The sequence below is a fragment of the Equus asinus genome, chromosome 11 (genome assembly GCF_041296235.1).
Source record: "Equus asinus isolate D_3611 breed Donkey chromosome 11, EquAss-T2T_v2, whole genome shotgun sequence".
Classification (NCBI taxonomy): Eukaryota; Metazoa; Chordata; class Mammalia; order Perissodactyla; family Equidae; genus Equus; species Equus asinus.
The window spans coordinates 28094810-28117017 of NC_091800.1; the positions used below are offsets into that span (position 1 = coordinate 28094810).

The window sequence follows — 22208 nt, forward strand, 5'->3', positions numbered from 1 at the left end:
TTAACAACTATTGGATAAAATTTCTAAAGTCCTCTTACGTTGATGCTCCATAGTGCTGCATTTTATTCCAGCTCACAGCTGGGACCCCAAGATGCTCCAACATACACACCAAATCTCTTGCAGGTCCTGCTTGGTATCACGGAAACTACAGATATATCTGCACTACACATGATCCCAATGAGGTCAAGTCGTTAAATATCCCACATCACTGCCGATCCTGCAGAAACTCCCCCTTTTAGAAGGCACCAAAGCCTGGTTTCAGAAATCGTTTGCACATTCGCTCAGAGGAGATGCACTCACCGTTGACCAATCCCCTGAGACCCCGGGCTTCAAGTAAGAGCAGGCTATACAGAACACAGGGCATCGCTGCCCTCGAACTGCATCTCATCTTAAAAGTCCCCAGGGCACCTGCCAAGCTGTCAAGGCCAGGAGAGTGTAAATGAATATCACTTGATGAAGAGGAATGATACCGCTCCTGCTAACAGGAATGAAGCTGCGATTTATAAAGGCTGAGCCCACGCCACACAACCAGCCGGCCGTCCTGTTCTGTACTCAGCTGGATGACAGTGGGGTGTGGCATGTGACGGGGTAGGAACACTAGGTGTTCAATGGCATCGCTGCCAGGCTGGCTGTTGCTGCCTTGCTCTTGGCCCAGAAACGTCACACAAAATTTTATGAAAAACATCCCTAGAGTTAAAAAAAAAAAAAACAAAAAAAACACCACAAGCACACGTGCAGAGACACAAAAGTCTAAGGAAGTAATTACAGAATTAGGAGGTCCAGCGATCTGTCTCGTCACTCCTAGCCCCTCACCGAGGCAGTGACCTACTCTGCCTTTCTGAATATACTTCCACACATGAGAAGTGAAAAGTGAAATGCCATCTTTTCCCAATTACTACAGCATTTGATCTGGCACAGATGTCAAGAGCAAATCCTCTCAGTGAAAGCTTATCTTTCTTTGCCTTAACCAAGCTACAAATAACCAACAGGTACTGTTCCATTCTCTTTAAAAAGAGCCCTCACACAAAAGGACCGTAGGTAGGCTCTAGAAATATATTAGATTATTCTATTGGACTCACGACCATGCACAGTCACGTTGACGATGGTCAGGGGAGGGGTGTGGGGGAAGAATTAGAATTATTTTCCGTCTCTAGAGAGAATTTATGTCATTGACATCTAAAATAAGTTTTTGTAAGTTTGTGAGTGACAGCATGAGAAAGACCCTTTTGTAGTTCATGGGAATCACAGATTTTTCAATGTGAAAATGACAATTTTCAGAAGTTTCAAGGACATAATTTTTAAAAGTCTGTCTCTTAAGAAAAGGCGGGGGGAGAGGGAAGCAAAAAGATAACACGTATTTTTATGCAGCATATTCACAGCATGAGCTCTCATGATGTGAAATTCAGCCTGATGCCATTTTTCTGTGTGTACTATATTCACCTGCTCTTGACTACTCCCTGGTTAGCCAGAAATTACAGTATGCTGTTAAATATAAGGTAATTTTTTTCCAACATATATTTCTAACAAAATGGCTTTATCAAAGATAAATTGCCCTCAGCTATATTTAAATACTTATTTACCAGTAGGGAAAACAGTTACCCAATTTACTTAAAAAAAAAGAACTTTACAAAATGATAAAAACAAGTTTTTCCTTCTGACTCACAGGACAGAACATCTGTAGACAATTAGAAACACAAAGTCCAATTGTCCATTCACATTTAGAAGGGTATATGGTGAAGGTCAAATTGTTTTAATAGTTCTCTGCACTGCTGTCAGTTACTTCCTGTTCTGCCAAAATAATGGGGAAGAAATGCCCAGGCAGATCTAGCGTACAAGCAAGATAAAGATTTTTCACTATTGTGTAATCAATGTTGGTAGAAAATTGTGCAAAACTCCCTCCCAGCTATGGAACCTTGCCAAATTTTAAAGAGGTCATGAATTTCATCACAAAAATAAAACCCCAAAGGTAATTATGTTCTCCATTAGCTGGGGAATGGGGAGGAGGAGAGAGGGTAATAGTCCAGGTGTTCTGGGATAAGATATTACAGTTTCAGTACGGTAAGAGCAACATTCCTAGGATGGCCTGGTTCTCTAGAACATGTCTGTCCATAATTAGCCTAAGATAAGGTATGGCTTTCGTTGGAGTTCATTTAAAGTAGACATGATTTCGGAAAATAAATCTTCAAAATAAACAATACTAGTGGCTCACACTTCTGAAATGAGCGAGAATTTACCAAGCTGTGAATTCCAGACTCAGTGGCGTCTTTGAATAGCCACATGAGTCCCTCCTGATTTGTCTACTAGCCTTAAGCTATGTCTTACACATGAATTATTCCAGGCTACCGTGAAATCAAATTACCATACATTTGGTGTTAAAATATTATAAATATACAGGTAGTCCAAAACAATCATCATAAACATTTCACAAATAGTTAGTAATTCTATGCTTTTTGATACAGACGTGAATCTAATTCTTATCAGAACAACAAATACTCAAAGTCAAGTTTTTATGGACCAGCCAGTCTAATTTTGTCATTTAGATAAAAAACAAAATAGAGAATTCTAACTAGAACTCCAAATATGCGTATTTTTCACTGGTTTAATCAACTTGCTTTTAAGTAATCAAAAGAACAACTGTGGAAGTTAAGATTCTCATTTCTTCACAGCCCTTGCAGGCAATAAAGGAAGTCTCTAGAAGTGTTAAATGCACACTGGAGATTAACACATTTCTGTTGTTCAGTGCTAGTTGCTAGCTTACCTTCAGAGCGCAATGATTACAAAGATTTAAAGCATCAGAGTAAATTCAGGGATTATTAAACTAGGCGATGCTCACTTTCAGAAAACAGCATTGTTAAAAAAGACTTCAAGTGTTTTTTAAGAAGTGACCTCTAATGAAAACCAACACAAATACAGTGCCAAGATGATTTTGGTGAGAGAAGATTTGCAGTAAGACCAGGCCACACCGTGGACCTGTATGTGGTGTTCTCAAGGCTACCTCGCTCTGACTCTCAGGTTTTCAACAACTTCGTGTGGTTAAACTAGGGCTTAAGTTGTATTTTTGTAATAAATCTAGCTCTTTATTTAGCTGGAGGAAATGCAAACATCCTGACAGAAAACACAAGGTATTAAACACTGGTCTCCCATTACGTGACCATGCCCTTTTGTCGAGTATGTCTTCTGTATGACTCACTGTGTAAGTTAAAGTAAATGTCTTAACCTCTCTGTGCCCATATAAAATGAAGAGGCAAGACTAAATAATTCTAATTTCCTTCCAAAATCAGGAAAATCCATCTACCACATCAGAAATAAGGAAGAGATTTTGTTTGAAATATAGATCTTAACTGAGTACTAATGTCAATTTTGATTTCTGAGCAATCAAAAACCTCAACGCCTATAGTAAGAACTTCTTTTGTGTGTGTGAGGAAGATTGGCCCTGAGCTAACATCTGTTGCCAATCTTCCTCTTTTTGCATGAGGAAGATTGCTGCTGAGCTAACATCTGTGCCAATCTTCCTCTAGTTTACGTGGGATGCCGCCACAGCATGGCTTGACCAGTGGGGCTAGGTCCGCGCCTTGGATCTGAACCTGTGAACCCTGGGCCGCTGAAGCAGAGCACACGAACTTAACCACTATGCCATTGGGCTGGCCCCATAAGAACTTTTTAAAATAAAAATCAATATGTTCATTTAAACCTGAAACTTTTTCCAACACCCTCTGGTTTGATAAATTATTACCTCTCAACACTTACTGAGCATCTCTTTCTGGTATAAAACTTTACTTCACACTCCTCCACATCTGCACAAACACCCCACCCCATAAGAAAGGCAGAGACAGAAGCAACAAAGGAGCCTTGAACAAGCCATGGGTTTCCGATTGTCTCACAGAAACCAGAGGTGAGGAGCCATCTCCAGAGACCACGAATGGACAAATGCGTATGGCAGACACATGAATAGACGTCTCCACTCTACCCACCTCGGAGATTGGAATGCTAGGCCTGAAGATAAGGAAGAAGGGATTTCCCTCAGAAGCTGCCCAACACAGCCCATGTCTATAATCAGTCCCTGAATTCAAACTCTCCACACATCCAAACAGTTCATGAAAAAAGGATTAAAAATAGTGTGTCTAGTCAGGTCCAGGCAACACGCCTTCCCATCAGTTATTACTTGAGTCAGGCTCTGTGAGATTTTTGGTTGTACAAACAGGTTTCTGAACCAGTGCTATTGTGTTCTCTTACAAGAAGGTCATACCCGGAAGATGCAATTTTCATACACTGCATGAGTTGCATGAGGACAGCATGGAGAAAAACCAAATAAGAGACAGGCGACCTCTGGACCCCCGGCATGTCAGCATGCACAATCAACGAGAAGACCCCTAGATCTTTGGCAAATGCCCCATAAAAGGTTCTCAAATTTATTGTGTTCTAACTTAGTGTGTCTGTCTTCATAGACGTCAGTTAATTATAACATGTGACATTCACACAGTCTCTCTTACCAACTATCGAACATACCTCATCCTTCAGGTGTGATTGACAGTTAGAGAACCATGTTTCCAAGAAGTCAGCATGGTTTAAATGAGTGAAATGAAGTTTAGTCAACACAAGAGAAGTCTACTGACGCTCCTGCCTGGCTGTGGTTCCTCAGGGAGCAAACCTTCAGACAGACGCTGCCCACTTGGACCACACCCTATTTTCGTAACATTCTCCGATTCACTGTCAGCTGGTCATGGCCTGCCACGACTTTGGTGGGAAAACCACTTCAAGTAGAACCAGGCAGAAATCAGGGCCACTCTCCATGAGACTCTTACAGCCTAGATGAGGACACATCAGCACAGCTGCACTGTGCTGCAGAAAGGGTGTGGGTTTTCATCAGACAAACCTGCTTTGCATCCCAGCTCCACCATTTCACAGCCCCACGGCTTTGAGTAATTCTGAAATTCAATCTTGTTTGTAAAATGTAGATATGATACCTCCCTTGCTGGGTTTTTGTCAAGAGTATATGAGGGGCCGGCTCCGTGGCCGAGTGGTTAAGTTTGTGCATACCACACATCAGGCCATGCTGTGGCGGCGTCCCATGAAGAACAACTAGAAAGACTTACAACTAGGATATACAACTGTATACTGGGGCTTTGGGGAGAAAAAAATTTTAAAAAGGGGAAGATTGGCAATAGATGTTAGCTCAGGGCGAATCTTCCTCACCAAGAAAGAAGAAAAAAATGCATGGGCTCTAAAAAAAAAAAAGAGAGTCTATGAAATAATACATGTCATGTACCTAGCAGAGTGCCTGGCATACAGTAGATGCTCAGTAAATGCCACTGCTTTGTTTCGTTCCCTGATAGAAAGAAGACACAGATACAAAGCAACATACTCAAGCAGCAACAGTTCTGAGGCAACAAGCCGTATAAAAGTAATTCAAAGTGGCCAAGGAGGTCAGAACATTCTGGATCATTCCCATCAGAAATGACCCTGGAGGGCCAGGCTCCATGGAGCTAAGATTCCCTAAGTTCTCCTGCACCTGAAACAATGTGGAAATACATCCAAGGACAGCTCAGTCGGGCTTCTTCATGGAAGGAGGCACGACTGCTTTTCCATATTCCCAGCACAATCTCAATGGCTGGACAGGCCAATCAAGGAATAGGAATGCTTTTCGTTTTAAGAGTCTTAGGTAACCGTGACACATTTAAAAAGGTAAGATACTGTTTTCCAACTCTGATTCCTCTCAAAAATGAGGAAGGACGACTCCTTTCTTGTAGATGGCTATGGGGCTTTTGTTTTTTAAGCCAATGATGACTCTGGAATGCTCGGCTCATGCTTGGAAGAAAACAAGAGTTTACAAGTCAGTTTCGGGTGCTCTTGAGTCTAACGTGAAAGGTTTAAAAATATTTCTTCCAAAATAGTTCCACAATGCTCAGAGCCTAATCGGCGGAGAGAGTTTCTCAGCACTCAGGTGGCTTACCGGACGCTGAAGGCTTGGGGAGCGCCCAAATTTTTTAACAAGGTGGTTACCATGTAACCACAAAACAGAAGCCTCTCATGCAATTCTACAATGACTTCAGGCTCTCCGGGGAATTTTTTCCAACGGATCGCTAAAAATCCTCTGATAGGGTTACCTATAGTAACACTACTATTTTAAGCAAAAAGATCAAAGATAAATAAGAACAAATGGAAACTAATCTTTTTTTAGTCTGTGACCTTAAGCAAGGCCAGTCACCCCTTGTGTTTAAATAATGTCAGCTTACTAAATTTTTACCAACCTCACAAATAAATGCTTTCTACAAAGATCAAGCTTGCTCGTACACATGGGTCAGCAGAGCAGAAAGAACACAGGCTACAGCGCTGCCCCGGCCGCTGGGCTGGCCTCTAGCCACATGTGGCTACTGAGCATGAGGAATGTCGCTAGTCCAATGCGCCTGTGCTGTCAGTGTAAAATACACACTGGATTTTGAAGATCTGGTATGAATAAAATGAATAAAATACCCCATTAATTTTATATTGCATACATGTTGATGTGATAATATTTTGGCTATCTTGGGTTAAAAAAATATTAAAATTAATTTCACTTGCTTCTTTTTTTTTTTTTTAATGTGCTACCGGTACATTTAGAATCACATTTGCCGCCTGCATTATCTTCCCATCAGACTGCACTGAGCGAGGCTGTTTCAGCTTAGGTTACAAGTTAGCCTCTCCAGGGTTACCTTCCATATGTCACTCACCATCTCTCTGCCTTGAGTCTCTTCATTTGTAAGATGTCAAGAGCTTGGACTAGATGCCTTTTAAAACCTCACTGGCTCTAACATTCTAGGACTTGAGGGTTTAACGGTCACTGCTGGGGGAGAAAAGACACAAGGACTAGCAGATGACAGTGCTGTAAATAAGGGGCAAGGCAGACTTCCCGAGAGCTGGGCTCTGCACAGGATGCCTAGGAAAGCTCAGGGCGCCCCTCATAACCACCCAGCAGCTCGTGTGTCCCAAGGCTGGAGACGGTGCTGTTCCACTTCTGCTGAATGCCAGCCGGCAGCTGACAAGGGTATTTGAGGAAAGCCCTGCTCTGGTGTGGGGCTGGCTTCTGGCCTCAGCACATATGCCACCTATTAACTGATGAGCAGATCTGTGGCTCGAGAAGCACAGCTGCTGGATGGCATGCTGTCGGCTTAAGCCCAGGGTGCAGTGGAATAGAAACACATTCCGGCTGCCAAAAGGTTCCAGAAGTCTGATCTCACCAGTGTGCCACCCATGGGAGGGAGCCCGAGAAGTGGAAACAAAACCAACTTGCTATTCATATTGTCTGCAAAGCCCAATCCAAATTTTAGCAAACCTGGATTTTGTGGCTTATCAGACTCACAAAAGAAGTATTTTTTTCTTAAGCATGTAAAGATCAGTTTCATCTGAAGAATTATTCTGTATTTTTTGCTTTGTTTTGTTTTCTGGAACCAGTTAAAATGGCACCTTCTGAATTAACTTGGACTGCAAGATAAAGTCATTCCCCCAACGTGGCACGGCACTTGGGAGTCCTCCTCGTCCATCCCAAGCCACCTTTCCAGGCCCACTTTCCACCATTTGACAGCAGCATTCCATTTTCAGCAAACATTTATTGGGTGACAGGCACTGGGATATGACAGCAAGTCAGACGCAGCTCCTGTCCTTAAGCAGCTTTCAAGGTGTGGGGGGAGCTGGCGTGGAGGATGGCAAGTGAGAAGACAAATGTGACTCCATGAAAACTCCGCGACAAGTACAGGGTGCTTGCCTCAGGAGCACTGACTCGGGCTGGAGGATCCGGGAAGGCTTGTTGGAGGAAATGAGATCTAACTTGGCTAAGAACCAACCCAGAGAAGAGGAGAAGGAAGAAACAGGCCATGTAGAAAGAGTGAGGTGTCCCAAAGTCCAGAAGTGAGGAGGAACAAGGTCCATTCCCAGAAGGCTGGAACTCAGAGACGGAAGGGACCAGGGGCAAGAGAAGAACCTGGAGCTGAAGCAGGGGCCTGACTGTGGGGGCCGTAAATGCCCTGTGAAGGAGTTGACGCTGGCTTAAATCTAAGGCAGCGGCCAGGGGAGGGAGCATCCAGCCCCATTCCACCTGGCCTCTGCAGGAGGGTTGTCTTGCCTTTGCATAAGCTGTCCCTTCTCTCTTGAATGCCTCCTCCATCACCGCCTTCTTTTTTCCATCAAGGAAATCCCACAAAGACTTCTGTAAAGGGCCTCTCAAAGGTCTCTTCCCCTCTAATGCCTTCCCAATTCCAAGACTGAATCAACCATTTGTTACCCCATGCACACGTGTCTTGTAATAGAGACTGTGTGGGTAGGGGGTGTCTGCCCAAATTAATATCCATCTTCTTTCAGAATTGCCCTCCTGGTGGCAGCCGAGCAGCCGCATCTAGGTAATGTGACTGTGTGCCTTGGGCATCAGTGGTTGTGTCAGCAGAGGACACCGGACCCAGATCTTGCCTCTCTCACTTAGAAACTGGGACTGAGAGATGCTAGTAGGTCTCTGCTAAGTGCTTTAGCTGGAGGACATTTAAACTTGGGATCTGTGGGCTGGGCAACCTCTCCACTGTACAGAGAAGAACAGAAAGCTGAGCGAGAAAACAAACTGCTGTCATGGTTCTTGACAACTTCCCAGTGTCTTGTTCTAGTCACTCACGATCCCCCAGCAAATGTCCTGATGCTGAGTGATGGGAAGACCCCTGCATCCTTATAACCAATCCCAACTCTCAGTGTGACCTAGTTGGAACAGGTTTCAGATATCGCTATCACGTAAGTCCTGAAAAAGGCACCCTTTTTAAAACTCTAATGTCTTTACACAACAATTACTCATGTCTATACTAAGATCAAAGTTCATACACATATGACACGGGTGCTGTCACTTTCCTAGCCAATTCCCACTACAGACACGACTAGGGGATCACAGCACCCTCTACCTGGGCCTCACAAGCCGTCACCGTGGTGTTCCAGGTGGCCGCAAAGAAATTAACCGGAGTTGGCACACAGGAGAAGAGGTACTGGCCACCTTTTCTAGACTGGAATCTACCTAAAGAAAGGTTCTGTGTCCTTTTCATGGTTGTAATCACAACATCCAGCTCTCTGCTTGACACAAGGTCGGAATGGAATAATGCTCGCTTGGAGAATAAATTATGACTATTCTATTTTAGCCTGATTGCTCATCCTTGTCTCTTCGTTCACCCATCTTGGCTCAATGGAAGTCTAGAAAGCATTCATTCTTTCCCATTCTAGAAACAAGGTAATTCAATTTGTAGTAAAAGAGCTGAAACAGAGCAGTGCATCCTGGCCTCCCGTACACACTTACAACCCATCTCTGCCCATCTACAACCCGTTCTTTCTTATCTCTGGGGATATGGCCACATTTTAATGTTACATCAATTTAGGGCAATGGTTACTAAAATCCTTACAGAATCAGAGCGTTCTGTTCCTTCCGACTTAATTATATGCATTCATAGAGTGTGGCCTACTAACTTATTTGTAGGCTATTTTGCCATTTTATCCATAATTTATCACCAACTTATAAGCAGTCTAAAAAAAAAATGACCTAACTACCATACGTAACCTGTAAACCTCAGGAACTGTAAATCCTGTGAACTTCAGAAAGTATAAACTACAGGAAACCTGTAAATTTCAGGAACTCTGTGTGTCACAGCCAGGCCAAGATTACTCCTTTCCTTACATAACGCCTTTATCAATGCCTCCCACAACGTTGGCTCCTCCTCCTCCAACTGTAGCAAAAAGTCTCTCTGACCACCTTGATAAGCTATGATTAGTAAACAAACAAAAAAGAGCGAGTTAAAAATCAGTAACATACCAGCTCCATTAACTGTTTGAGCTGACCTATCTCTTCTGGCAGCGATCCAAGTTTGTTGTTACTTGCGATTAGGACTTTGAGAGGCAGACCACACAGGCAGGCGGGCAGGGCGGACAGCTGATTTCGACTGCAAAGACAATACAACAGGAACATGCGTAAACACACCGGCCACTTCATACTGTTCGCGAACATGTTTTTCACAAGCAGAGAGAAAGGAGTGATCTGAGAAGACATTTTACAAATACAGAAAGCCCAATAAAGTTTCTCTATATGTAATAACTCAAATCCCCAGTATATAAGAAAATAAAATATATTTAAAAAATAGAGAGGCATAGGCAGTTCGAGGGAAACTCCCAGCACAAGGGACTCCTCATCAAGCCCCCTGTAGAAGCTGAGCCCTGGGCCAGCCAGGAGGCAGAGGGGCAGCCCCAATAGCAATGGGATGCTGGTACCAACTGTTCTCCTGCAATGTGAGCAGGAAACTAAGTGAGGACCAAAGCAAGCAGCCCTGTGAAGGCCTCTCTCGTCCATTTTAGTAGTGGTGGGGAAGATCATTTTGTTGCAACTCACAAAACCACCGGGCCGATTTCCAACGTTTTGACTCAGCTTCCTCTTATTAAAGTGAGAGCTGCTGTGGTTAAAGTCTATTTGGGTATCTGTGAGAGAGCTAATTAAAAGAAACAAATAAAGTTGGCCTTCTGGCAAAAACGAAGCTGGAGCCCGGAGGGGTTCAGTTTTGCAGAGTGGCCAGAAAAGTCTGAGTCCAGGTCTCGCCTGGGCTCTGCACGAAGAGGTTCAGAAGTCTTTGAACCTCCTGTCATCAAGGTTCAGTTTTCTGAGAGATGGGAAAATATCGCATTAATGAAATCTATGAAGCATCCATATGGATATGTCCTCCCTCCCAAGGAGCCCTTTTCCTGCTATCAAGTAAGGAGACAGATGGTTTTCGGTTTCCTTTGATTTCCTGGCCATTCCACTGATGAAGCCAACAACCAGGCAGTGAAATTTCTAAAAATCTGTATGTCATGTTATTTGCAACTATTTAGAACTTTTTGGGTATGTGCACACATGCATGAAGCTTCAGAGGTTGTGGTACTGTGTACTTGTATTTATAGGCACACACATATCTGTGTACGTGACAGGGAGGGACAGACAGACTGGAAACACACCAAAAAGTTATCAGTGGTCATTTTGGGGAGAGTAGGTACAGTGAGTGCTTTTTATTTTGTTTACTATACTTCGCTGAATATTCCAAAATTCCTACACAGTGTTTTTATAATTAGGAAATAAATACCACTATAAAAAGAATTCATCTGGATAATGATTACATGGGTGCTTCTATTTGTGAAAACGCCTTGAGATGTACACTTATGACCTGTGCCCTTTTTTCTATGTAGGTTATAGTTTAATGAAAGATTTTACTCCTCCACTCCCCCACAGGAGGGGGCAGGCCTCTGGCTAGCCAAAGGGCATCTCTAGCTAATAGGCTAAGAAAAAGCAGGTGTTGTGCTCAGGAAAGAACCTTTCTAATGTGGGTAGCTCCCCTGTAACCACCCTGACATCTCTCCTGCTGCAGGTACCCACTACCTGGTGACTAGGTTTTAGCAAGAAAAGATACGGCCGTGTCTTCTCCCCATTGCCCAGGTCCACAAAGAAAGTGACTTTCAGAAAGAGGCAGCAGGAGGAGAGAGCTTTCTCTAAGAGGGAAGGAGGGAGGAGGCTGAGAGCCCTACAGGGGGTTCCCGGCACAGGAAGGGTCAGCCGGCTCTTCACTCCCCCTGATTAGGGTGACACGCAAGACAGGGGAGATGGGCTTGCCCTGGCACTCTCTCCTGATCTCTGGGAGCAGCAGAAGGGGGACTAGGGCTGCCAGCCTGTCCTTCTGTCCCCTCACATCCCTCCCGCTGCTCTGTCTCACCCTCAGGAGCCCAGAGGGGCTCTTCGGGCAGGATGAGAGCCTTCCTGGTGCCCTGCTGGGAGAGCTTTCTTCAAGCTCCAAGAAAGGCTCCTTAAGAGCTGGTCCAGTGGCATAGTGGTTAAGTTCGCACACTCTACTTCAGTGGCCCGGGGTTTGCAGGTTCAGATCCCAGGGACGGACCTACACATTGCTCATCAAGCCATGCCGAGGCGGCATCCCACATACAAAATAGAGGAAGACTAACAGAGATGTTGGCTCAGGGCCAATCTTCCTCACCGAACAAAAGAAAAAAAGAAGGCCCCTTAGACACTACCTCCAGAAAAGAGAACTAAGTATTAAAAGGAGGCAAGTAAATAATTTGGAATGTAATTTGTGGTTATAAAATATTTATTAATATGTAACTTCATAAGGTGAGGATTGGTAAATTAAAATGTTAATAAGGCAATTCTATTATATTGGAGCCATATTTAAACTTCCTTTTAATGAGAAGATTAAGGGGACAAAGATTTAGTATTTTCTGAAATTTCTATATTCCTATCTTTCACAGAATTAACAATCACTGTTGGAGAGCTTTCCTGTGTTTCTTCGAGTAGAAACTCAGATCTAAATGACCCCCAGCCTCACAGCCTTAATGCAGGCATCAAATCAGATTAGCAGAGGCTGAATTGGGAGAGCCATTTACCCCACACTTAAGCAATGCCACGGAGGCTCTGCTCATTCAGAAGCATGCGAGTATTTGAGACCAAACGGGATTATTCTCACTGGGATTCTTCCAGACTGGGTACCAATTTAGAATAAAATAAAATTTAAGCTTGTGAAAGCATTTGTGGTTTCTTTGATGGGGATGCATGCTTTTTATGCTAAAAGTTGCTGGTGGAACAGCCTATTTATTTATGCCTTCTGAAATCCTCTATTTAATGTAGTTAATCACCTGTAGACAATCCCGGATACCCAGTCTTTAGTCATATACAGCATGCCAGAGACGCGGGGCTCATTTCTTTCACTTCATCCACCCATTCTCTCAGCCTGGCTTCATATGTTTTATCACAGGATGTTCCTGTATTACTTGTAATTTCCCCAAAGGAAAAGGAAATACACATGCACACAAAAACCCATTAGCGCTCCAGCAAATATTTATAAAGGAGAGGAGAAACTGCATACCCTCTAATCCGATCCCCACTAAAGACTACATCAGCAGCCGGAGCTTTTTGAAACCACTCATCTGGCAGCAATTTTTCTCAAGCAAATCAGTGCCCCAGGCAGCAATCCACTATCCTGCCCCCCACTTGTCTCCTGCAGGCCTCCGTGCTATAAACAGGCCCTTCGAGAGAAGCGTGTTTAAAAATAAGACATAGAGTATCTGATAAGGTAAAGGCCAACATTTATTTTCAAATGTGGCCTGTGAGCCACATCTGAAAGCAAAATTTAAAAAAAAAAAAATGTTTTTTCAAACTCACTCATTACAAAAGAGTAAATTAGTGGGGGAAAAGGGCCACTCATTCAGAAGTAGAAATTATGGATTCATGGTGGCCTGAGCCTTCCTGCCATCACAGAGCCGAGCCTGCCCAGCACCTCATGTCACTCTCCCTGCCCAGTCTGGGTTGAGGACGGCACGAGGAGGAGTGAGGAGGTGTTACTAGTCCCTTTTATTGCTAATGCTGCTTCTTCCATCTTTCTCAGTTGAATGTCTCCCACTAGACTTATGGTTTATTTCCTTGTTTCAAGATGAAACAACAATCCGGACATTTTTGATAGTCTAAGTTTGCAGGATAAATTTCTAAGTTCAAGTACCACTATCCCTCACTTAACATAATTCCTAAATGAAGGAATTCACAAACCAATCACTTCTGTGTGGTTTTACCTTTTAGAGACTTATTTTAATGTATTTTGACTATGGCACTTATGAATATCCATATTTTCAGACTTAATGCTGGTATTTGACATTTGACATCGGTTTATCAGAAAGTTATTTTCCTTAAAGTATGTGACAATAAAACATGCTAAAGTCTTACATGTGACTTTATTATCAGGGCATCATTTATATTTTGTTAATTCTACTGGAATATAACTTTTTTTAGTATATGGGTTCACTTATTAATAGAACATAGAATTCACTTAGAAAATAAGTTATAGAAAGACTCCTATAACAGATGCACCTAATCGATCAGTACAAAGGTCACCAACTGTGGAATTAGAAGACCTGAGTTCAAATCTCATCTCTCCCACAAATCATCTATATGATTTTAGGTAAGTCATTTAAGCTCTCTGGCTCTGTTGTCTATAAAACATAGGTAATAATACCTGATAGGTAGTATCACGATACATGAGATTATAGATGCAAAAGTGCTTAGCCCAACACTAAATCTAAATACAAACATTAACCCTACCCAGCCACTAATGTGGCAAAGCACTGGGGAGGTGACCAGAAAGAGCATATGTGTGCTTGGCTAGGCTTTAGTTATTTATTTTATTTCCTAATTGCTAAAACTTCAGCCACTTTTAAAATACAGTTTCATGTTTCATTCGTTGAAAACGTATACCAACAAAAAATAAAGATGACCACTCGGAGGCAGGCTGAGAAGAACCAGGCTGGGCTATAAATTCAGGCCCAAACAAACCAAGTAATTATTTCCAATCTGGAGGATCAGGACTAGGGCATATAATCACATGAATGACTTTTTTCTCTCCCATCTTCTGGGAAAAGATGAATACCTGGGGATCACCATCTCCATTTACTAGTTGGTTTCCAAAGAGTAACAGAAATAACGATGCGAAATCATTAACCATCACAAACCTATTAAGAAAATGTCACAGCGTGCATCTAAAGGGCCACTGAGAAAGCAGGGCAGGTTTCACAGTGTGAACAGCCCATGCTCACCCTGTTGTGCGTCTCTGCCAGGGAAGGGACCGAACAAGCATGCAGTAGTTACTGTTACTGCCTGTTTGGGCGGCCCTGTCCGTGCTTAGTGCGTGACCTCCTATAAATAGTTATTTTACTTTAGCCAAGCAAGTTTCCTTTTTCACAGGATATCTCACCTAATTTTGTTTTCATGGGTTTTTTTGTTTTTTCGTCTTTTTTTTTTTTTTTTTTGCGTACCATGTTCGCCTTTCATTCAAGGAAGAGTAACTTTTTTTCTGTTTTGCATACGACGCTTGCCTGTTAATTGTCTTCATGCACACACAACAACAATATCCGTAAAGAACCATTTCCTTTTTCCTGCTTGGTCCGTTCTGAAAAGCCCACCAGGGCAAAATCTCTCAGGCTCACTTCCTCTAATGACTGAGGACTTCCCCTTGGTTGCCAGCCCTCCCCCTGCATGCCCGCCATCATCGTATGTCTGAGACATTACCAACAACAAGATCATTGCTTTCAGTTGCCTGCTGATATTTTGGTCGACTTTAATTTTATAAATATAAAAATTATAAATATAACTTTAATAATATTTTACATGAAATTTTTAATCTTGATTGAGATTATCTATGTGCCAAAAATCTGAGAGTCCATGTTTAAATCTAACTTTGAAAGCAGTTATGCCTCCCACAACTTGAATATAACAATCTTTTGGAAACTTAAAATGTTTCAAAAGTAGAAACAGGGAATCATCATTTCAACTGAATCTTGAACTGGTTCTTGAACACTATACCCGTCATTTCGCACTCTATAGACGGAAAGGCCATATTTTGAGAAGGTAAAGGGTCAACTTTGGAAAAGAGAACTAAAAGAAAAGCAAGAAGCACAAAGTGAGTGTCTACAGCAGAATTCAGGCAAATTGCTGCACCAGCCCTTTCACTGTGCATTTCCCTGTGCATACCTGCACCATATTTGGCTACTGTAACGGAACTGGTTTCCCACAATAACAGCCTATCAGTCTCCTCTTGAGTATAAATAAACCCTTGCTTAAAATATTTCATTTTTTACACCCGTAACCGTCAGCAACCACCACTAGCAACGTCTGTAATTAGATTTCAAAGTGTGGTTATTGATAACTCACCCCTTCTCAGCTATTTCGTCTCCTTTTTTTCTAAGAGCTTTTCAATTCTAAAAGGACAAAGCTCTAAAAAGTATTACGTTTAGTTTCCTCTATAATATTTATTACGCCCTTCTTTCATTCTAAAAAGGAGCTAAATGTTCAAAATCAAGGAAGTGTTGGATGTTCAAAGAGAACTCAATATCTGATACTAGCAAGAATATTAATCTGCCAAACACCTTCTGAGGCAACAATGTAGATTTGGGGTTTCAAGTATTAAGACTGCAGAGGCCTGAGCTCTATGTCCTAAAAAATACCACTGGGCAAAACACTGTTGCTGGCAACAGACAAACCATCACTAAATGGTAGGAACCATGTATTGACACAGAAGATAATCCCCCCACTTTGTGGAGCCATGTTCCAGGTAGAATGGACACTAACTTCCTGTTATCAGGAAGGTGTGCGTACCTAACTGCCTTCTCCTCTTGCACTCTCCCAAAGGCGGGAAAACATATATTTTTTTACTTTAATATTTTTTTCTCCAACAAAAAAGAAAGGGATATTGGTACTGACTTCAATGAGGACAGGCCGCTCAGATCAAGCTTTACCCAGGGACACTGAGTTAATAAAAGAAATTCATACTAAAAATTAGGATGCCTGAACATTACTATTTATCACTTGAAGACATGTGTCTTTCCATCTATTTCTAGGAATTTTTGAATGTGTAATATAAATTGACATGCATGAATACAAGTCTATGTACATCTCTTTTTTTGTGTGTGTGAGGAATATTAGCCCTGAGCTAACATCTGCCACCAATCCTCTTCTTTTTGCTGAGGCAGATTGGCCCTGAGCTAACATCCATGCCGATCTTCCTCTAGTTTATATATGGGACGCCTGCTACAGCATGGCTTGATAAGTGGCACATAGGTCTGCACCCAGGATCCGAACTCGCAAACCCTGGGCCATGGAAGCAGAACGTCCAAACTTAACCGCTGCACCACCGGGCTGGCCCCATGCACATCTCTTTTTCCCACTTATCCTTCCAAGGAAGTGAGTCTTGAGAGAGCTCCTATCATGTAACTTGGCCACCACTAGTAACTCGGCTCCACTTAACCGCTCTAACACTTTTACAAATCAATAGCATATCCTCTTTCTATCAAATACTATAAAATCCACTTACTTTACCCAAACACTAGATCTTGTGCCACTATTTTTCTTAAGCCATATTGCAATTTGTATGACACAGCATGCCACAAAACGTGATTCAACCATTCAACAAACATTTCTCCGGTAGTTATTACATATAAGGCACTGTGCTAGGCACTTGGACAACTATCACAACAATATTCACAACAATCCTGTAACATAAGCATTAAACCTCCTACTTTTCAGACACTGAAATTGACATTGTTCAGAGAATTTAAATCACTTTAAATTGCCTGGCTAGTGAATTGCTCTGTGCTAAGGTTTGAAAACAGGTGGGTTGAGCTTCAGATTAAAGTCTGTGGTCTTCCCTCAACACAACACAGCCTCTTCTCACTTACTTTGGAATGAAAAGTGAAGACAGAGCCAACCCTGATGGCCTAGCAGTTAAAGTTCGGCGTGCTCTGCTTCGGCGGCCCAGGTTCAGTTCCCAGGCGCAGAACCACACCACTGGTCTGTCAACTGCCATGCTGTGGTGGCGGCTTATGTAGAAAAACTACAAGGACCTGCAACTAAACGATACAACTATGCACTGGGACTCAGGGAAGGAAAAAAAAGAGAGGAAGATTGGCAACAGATGTTAGCTCAGAGCAAATCTTTCCTAACAACAAAAAAAAAGTTAAGATAAAGCAGGAAAAAAGTAGGAGGAGGGCACTGAGTTCTGAGCAGGAGGCAATGAGACGCTAGACTGGCAGTTCAATGACTGATTTATAGAAAAAAGGATGGAGGAAAGGGTCAAAGATCATTTCTGAGATTCCAAGTTGGGACGCTGAAGGAAAACAGGAGCACGGACAGGAACAAGGACCCAAAATACGCTAATTTGGGAAAGAAGAAAATGGGCTTGGTTGAGCACATGTTGAATTCTGAGGAGTCAACAGGCATTTAAGAGGAACTGAATATTTTAGGCACTTGGGGAAATGAGGCCTAGTGCTCAAGTGAGTCAAAAGGACAGAGAATATATCTGACACATATGTGGCATGAGCTCTGTGAGAGAAGATTTCAGGACCAAAGATTGAGCTTTGGGGAGTTCTAGAATTAAGGTGCAGGAACAGAAAGAGCATCCAGGCAGGGGAATAGAGAAAAACAGAAAGAGACAGAAAAGCGAGAGGAAAGTATGGGACCAAAGTCAAGGAAGGAAGGTGCTATGTGTCAAAGACTGAAAGGAAGACAACTGTCTTCTACACTTAGTGAATGCCCACTCTGGCCAAGGAGCTGTTTTAAACTTGGAGAAAATATGAAATGTACATGAATCCTGAAACTAACCCCCTCACAAGATTAGGCAACATCTCTCTGAGCTGATATCACCCACATCCTACCTGAACATCAGTCATATATTTTAAAACTGAAAGAATAAAGAAAGTGAGACTTCTTTTATGGATCTTATCACGTAAGGTGGAAGGAAAGGATTCCAAGCTCGTCTTTTTTTTTTTTGAGAAAGATTAGCCCTGAGCTAACTACTGCCAATCCTCCTCTTTTTGCTGAGGAAGACTGTCCCTGAGCTAACATCCATGCCCATCTTCCTCTACTTTATATGTGGGATGCCTACCACAGCGTGGCTTTTGCCAAGCGGTGCCATGTCCACACCCAGGATCCGAACCAGCAAACCCCAGGCAGCCGAGAAGCAGAATGTGCAAACTTAACTGCTGCGCCACGAGGCCGGCCCCCGCAAGCTCGCCTTAATAACTCTTTAAACAAGTGTCTGCAGACTTTGGGCATTGCTGTCAAATGCCCACAGTTGCCTCTGCTAAAGATCCCAGGTCATTCTCTGCACCCAGTACTGAGGTCACAATGGTCTCCTGCTGGGACTAATGTATGGGAGGGGCCACCACTCCTAACAGTTTACGTAAATTTCCTGAAGCTCACCTGTCCCAGTTATTGCCCAAACAAAAGTAAATGTGCTGCCCTCCAAGCACATTCCCTCCGTCTTCGGTTCCCGCCCCCACCACCTACACACAAACAGCCTCTCACGGGCTTTAGGACACAAGATCTGAAAGGAAGAGTTTCACAATCTATACTGAACACCACTGCTTATTTTTCTCATCTACCTATAGTCCCATTCAAATAGTTCACAAAGCTGCACAATTCTTGTATGTGGTGATAAAAATTAAATGATTTGGTATATCAGGAAAATTGTAAATTGTTTTGAAATGGGCAAAACCACTGCACATCTCGCACATCCTTCCAGGTCCTCTCGGCCCTTCATTGCCTATGAGTTATTTTACAACTCTGTCATATGTAGAAAACTGATAGTAATGCAAATAATTTTTGTCCACAGAAATGCAGATGAATTGTCACGAGTGCAGCAGAGTTGCAACTGATCACTGCCCTTTGGATATTAACCAGTTCTGCAACTACTCGTAAATTCCGCCAGCCCCCTAGCATGTGTGTGTGTGCGTATGTGTGTGTGAGTGTGTGTTGAATTCTCCTTTAAACAGGTTATAACATCTGACTGTTTCCTTCATTAATTAATGAGTTAAATACAATCTTTGATAGATGTTCATTTTATATCTGCATGAGAGTCATGATTTTACCTTTTTTTAAAGAATTACCCTTTAACAGGTGATTCGTTTTAGCCACAGGGACTCTAGTGTTTCAACAATGAAATCTCAGTGCTGACAATTTAAAGACTCTTTCAGCTGCTTTAGACTTTTAGTCAAGGTCATTCTTTTCCCCATTACACAATACAGAGCTCTCAGAACCTCTGAAAAAATCCTCCCACCCCCTCCAAAAAACAGATCACCTTTATAAAGAAAGGAGTGGGGAAAAGAAAAAACCTTATAAGCAAAAGTCAGAAAAAATTAACAGTTGTTGAATCCAGATACTGGTGAGCGATCGATACATTCTTTGCACTTTTCAGCCCTTAATTTTTTCTCAAAATAATCACATATTTTAATAATAATTTAATTTGTAAATCATAATAAACAAATAAATAAAGATTTATACATTTAAAAGGTGCTAAATAAAGAATAAATCAGCCTGGATGGCAGCTCTGTGCAACACATTTTATGCTCCAGTGTCTCCCGGGCCTCTCTCTTTTCTATTTACATTTCATCTGAGCTTTCAACACATCCAGCCCATGTAGATTGCCTGACCTCTGAAGATGCCATCGTGAAGGCACGTACTTTTTAAGCTCATCCTTTTTCAGGCGTGGGGACAGTTCCTGAAGGATTCCCTGGGTGATAGCCATTCTTCTAAACCAGTGTTTACAAACTGGTGTTCCGAAAAGCACTATTCTAGGAGATGCTAACAGGTAGGCCTCACAAAAAAAGGGAGAAAAGTTCTCTGTTCCTTGGAGAGTCACAATACTGGTTAGCACAATACCTGGACTTCTTTCTTTTTTTAAAAAAAGCATAGCTATTAACATCCAACAGAACACTTCTCCATAGAATAGACTTTTGGGAAATGATATTCTACTGACTCAATAATTGAGCCAATGGCATCACTGAGGTTAACATAAGTAACTTTTTTTCTCCTATGGAGTCTTGCAGCTAAGCTTTCTCTGGATTTATTCCTTATTCATGAAGAGATGAATTAATCACCGAGCAGAATGGATCTATTTTCTTAAATTATTATCACACTCCTTTCTGCCATGGCTTGCCAGTTACCAAATGGAGTATTAGAAAAACACTACCTGATTTCATGAGATTAAGGTAGATAACCTGAGATTATAACACGGTTCCACATAATCCAACTCTAAAAGTGACCCACATCTTCTGGTTACTTGGATCTCACCATTCAGAGAGATCATCTCATTCCATCTGTCTTGACAGTTCATCGGGTCCAGAGAAGGTCACTCCAAGAAATGACAGGAGATGAAAAAAAATGCCTTACAGAATAAACTGCTCTCATCACAAATACATCTTTTGTCCCCTAAACACCCAATCTCTTGAATCTTTCTAGATAAAGAACCACAGAATATGTATTTATTCTTGACGTAATTTCTCTTCCCTGGAAAAAATGCTATTTGGGATTATTACACATGCTTAAATTCTTGGCTACATTATTTTATCAAGATTTCCCCTCCCTGAGTTCTCAGAGCACAAGCATTCCTTTCAGAAGTAGGATAATATTTTTAACATCATATCCTGCAATTTTCCAGCCACTACAGCATATGTTTTATTACTTTTGAAAATAAAGCGATGCATTTACGTCTGGATTGGGAAGCTGAGAAATCCAATACTGTGTCTCTTTTCTCAAAAGTAACTCTTATAAAAATTTCTTTATTTGTCCAGTTTCTGTAATTGTTACTAACAAGCGAATAAGAACACCAGGAGAACCAAAGTGAAGCCCTGGCATGGCCATTATGTCTCAGACTGTAATCGAAACCTACTTGCCTAAAGCCCTAATTCCATCTGGACCTTAATTAAAGGCACCAGGGAAGAAGGTATGGAGGATGCTGACAAGATATAAAAGGCAGAGCTCAACAAACAAAAGACTGAAGAATATGAAGTCAACTTCTCAAACTCCAGTTTAATGGGTATTCAAGACGAGTTCTTGTACAGTTTTATAATAAAATAAATGACTCATAGAAATTCAGTTTATCAAGTGAAAGTTTGTTTTAGCCAACCAACAAAGTATATTATTATAAGGGTAAGAGAGTGCATAAGATTTCACTAGTGAGTCAAAAAGTATAGTTCCTGTGCTACACACTCCAGTCATGGAGTCTTTTCAATTAAGAAATCCCAAGATTCTACAACTTTTCTTGCTTTCAAAGTATTACTGTACTTTCACTCCCAATATCTTTAAAGGCATTCTCATGTTTGAGAATTACCCCAAATGTAAAGAAAAGAGAACTAGAAAAGAGATTTAAAAATGTGAAGGAGACTGCAGCGTCCAACATATAAGCAACAGGGTGTACCCAACGAAGATAGAAATAATGGATAAACGGAGGGAGGAGCAAAATTAAAAAAGATACTGATGAAAATTTTTCCAGAGTTGATGAAAGATATGAATCTTCATACTCAAGACACAAAATAAAGTTTATAGCAAGGTAAGTTAAAAATAATACATATCTCTATATATCATAGCAAAAAATGCAGAAGTATCAAAGACAAAGAGAAGATATGGAAAGACATCAAAGGGAAAAATATGGAAGATCTTCTACAAACCTAAAACATTTAGATTAGCAAAAGATTTCTCTATAGCAATAGAGAGGCCAGAAAACATAATGTCTTTAAAATACAACAGAAAAGAAGTACCAACTTAAAATTTTATATTAATACAACCTGATACTTTATACCAATAATTGAAACTTCTTTCAAGAATGAAGGGTAAAAGACATTTCAGAAAAAGACTGTATTTACCACAAACG

At 41.7% G+C, this 22208-nt stretch overlaps 1 protein-coding gene across 6 annotated transcripts in view; it reads right to left on the reverse strand.

The window, feature by feature from the left end:
* The window catches only part of LRCH1 (leucine rich repeats and calponin homology domain containing 1), a 193397-nt gene that overhangs the window by 71341 nt on the left and 99848 nt on the right, over positions 1 to 22208 (reverse strand). For all 6 annotated transcript variants that reach the window (XM_070520680.1, XM_070520677.1, XM_014838907.3 and 3 more), the window contains one exon: positions 9806 to 9932. In XM_070520680.1, coding sequence (XP_070376781.1) covers positions 9806 to 9932 — 127 coding nt within the window. The remainder of the gene's footprint in view (positions 1 to 9805; positions 9933 to 22208) is intronic.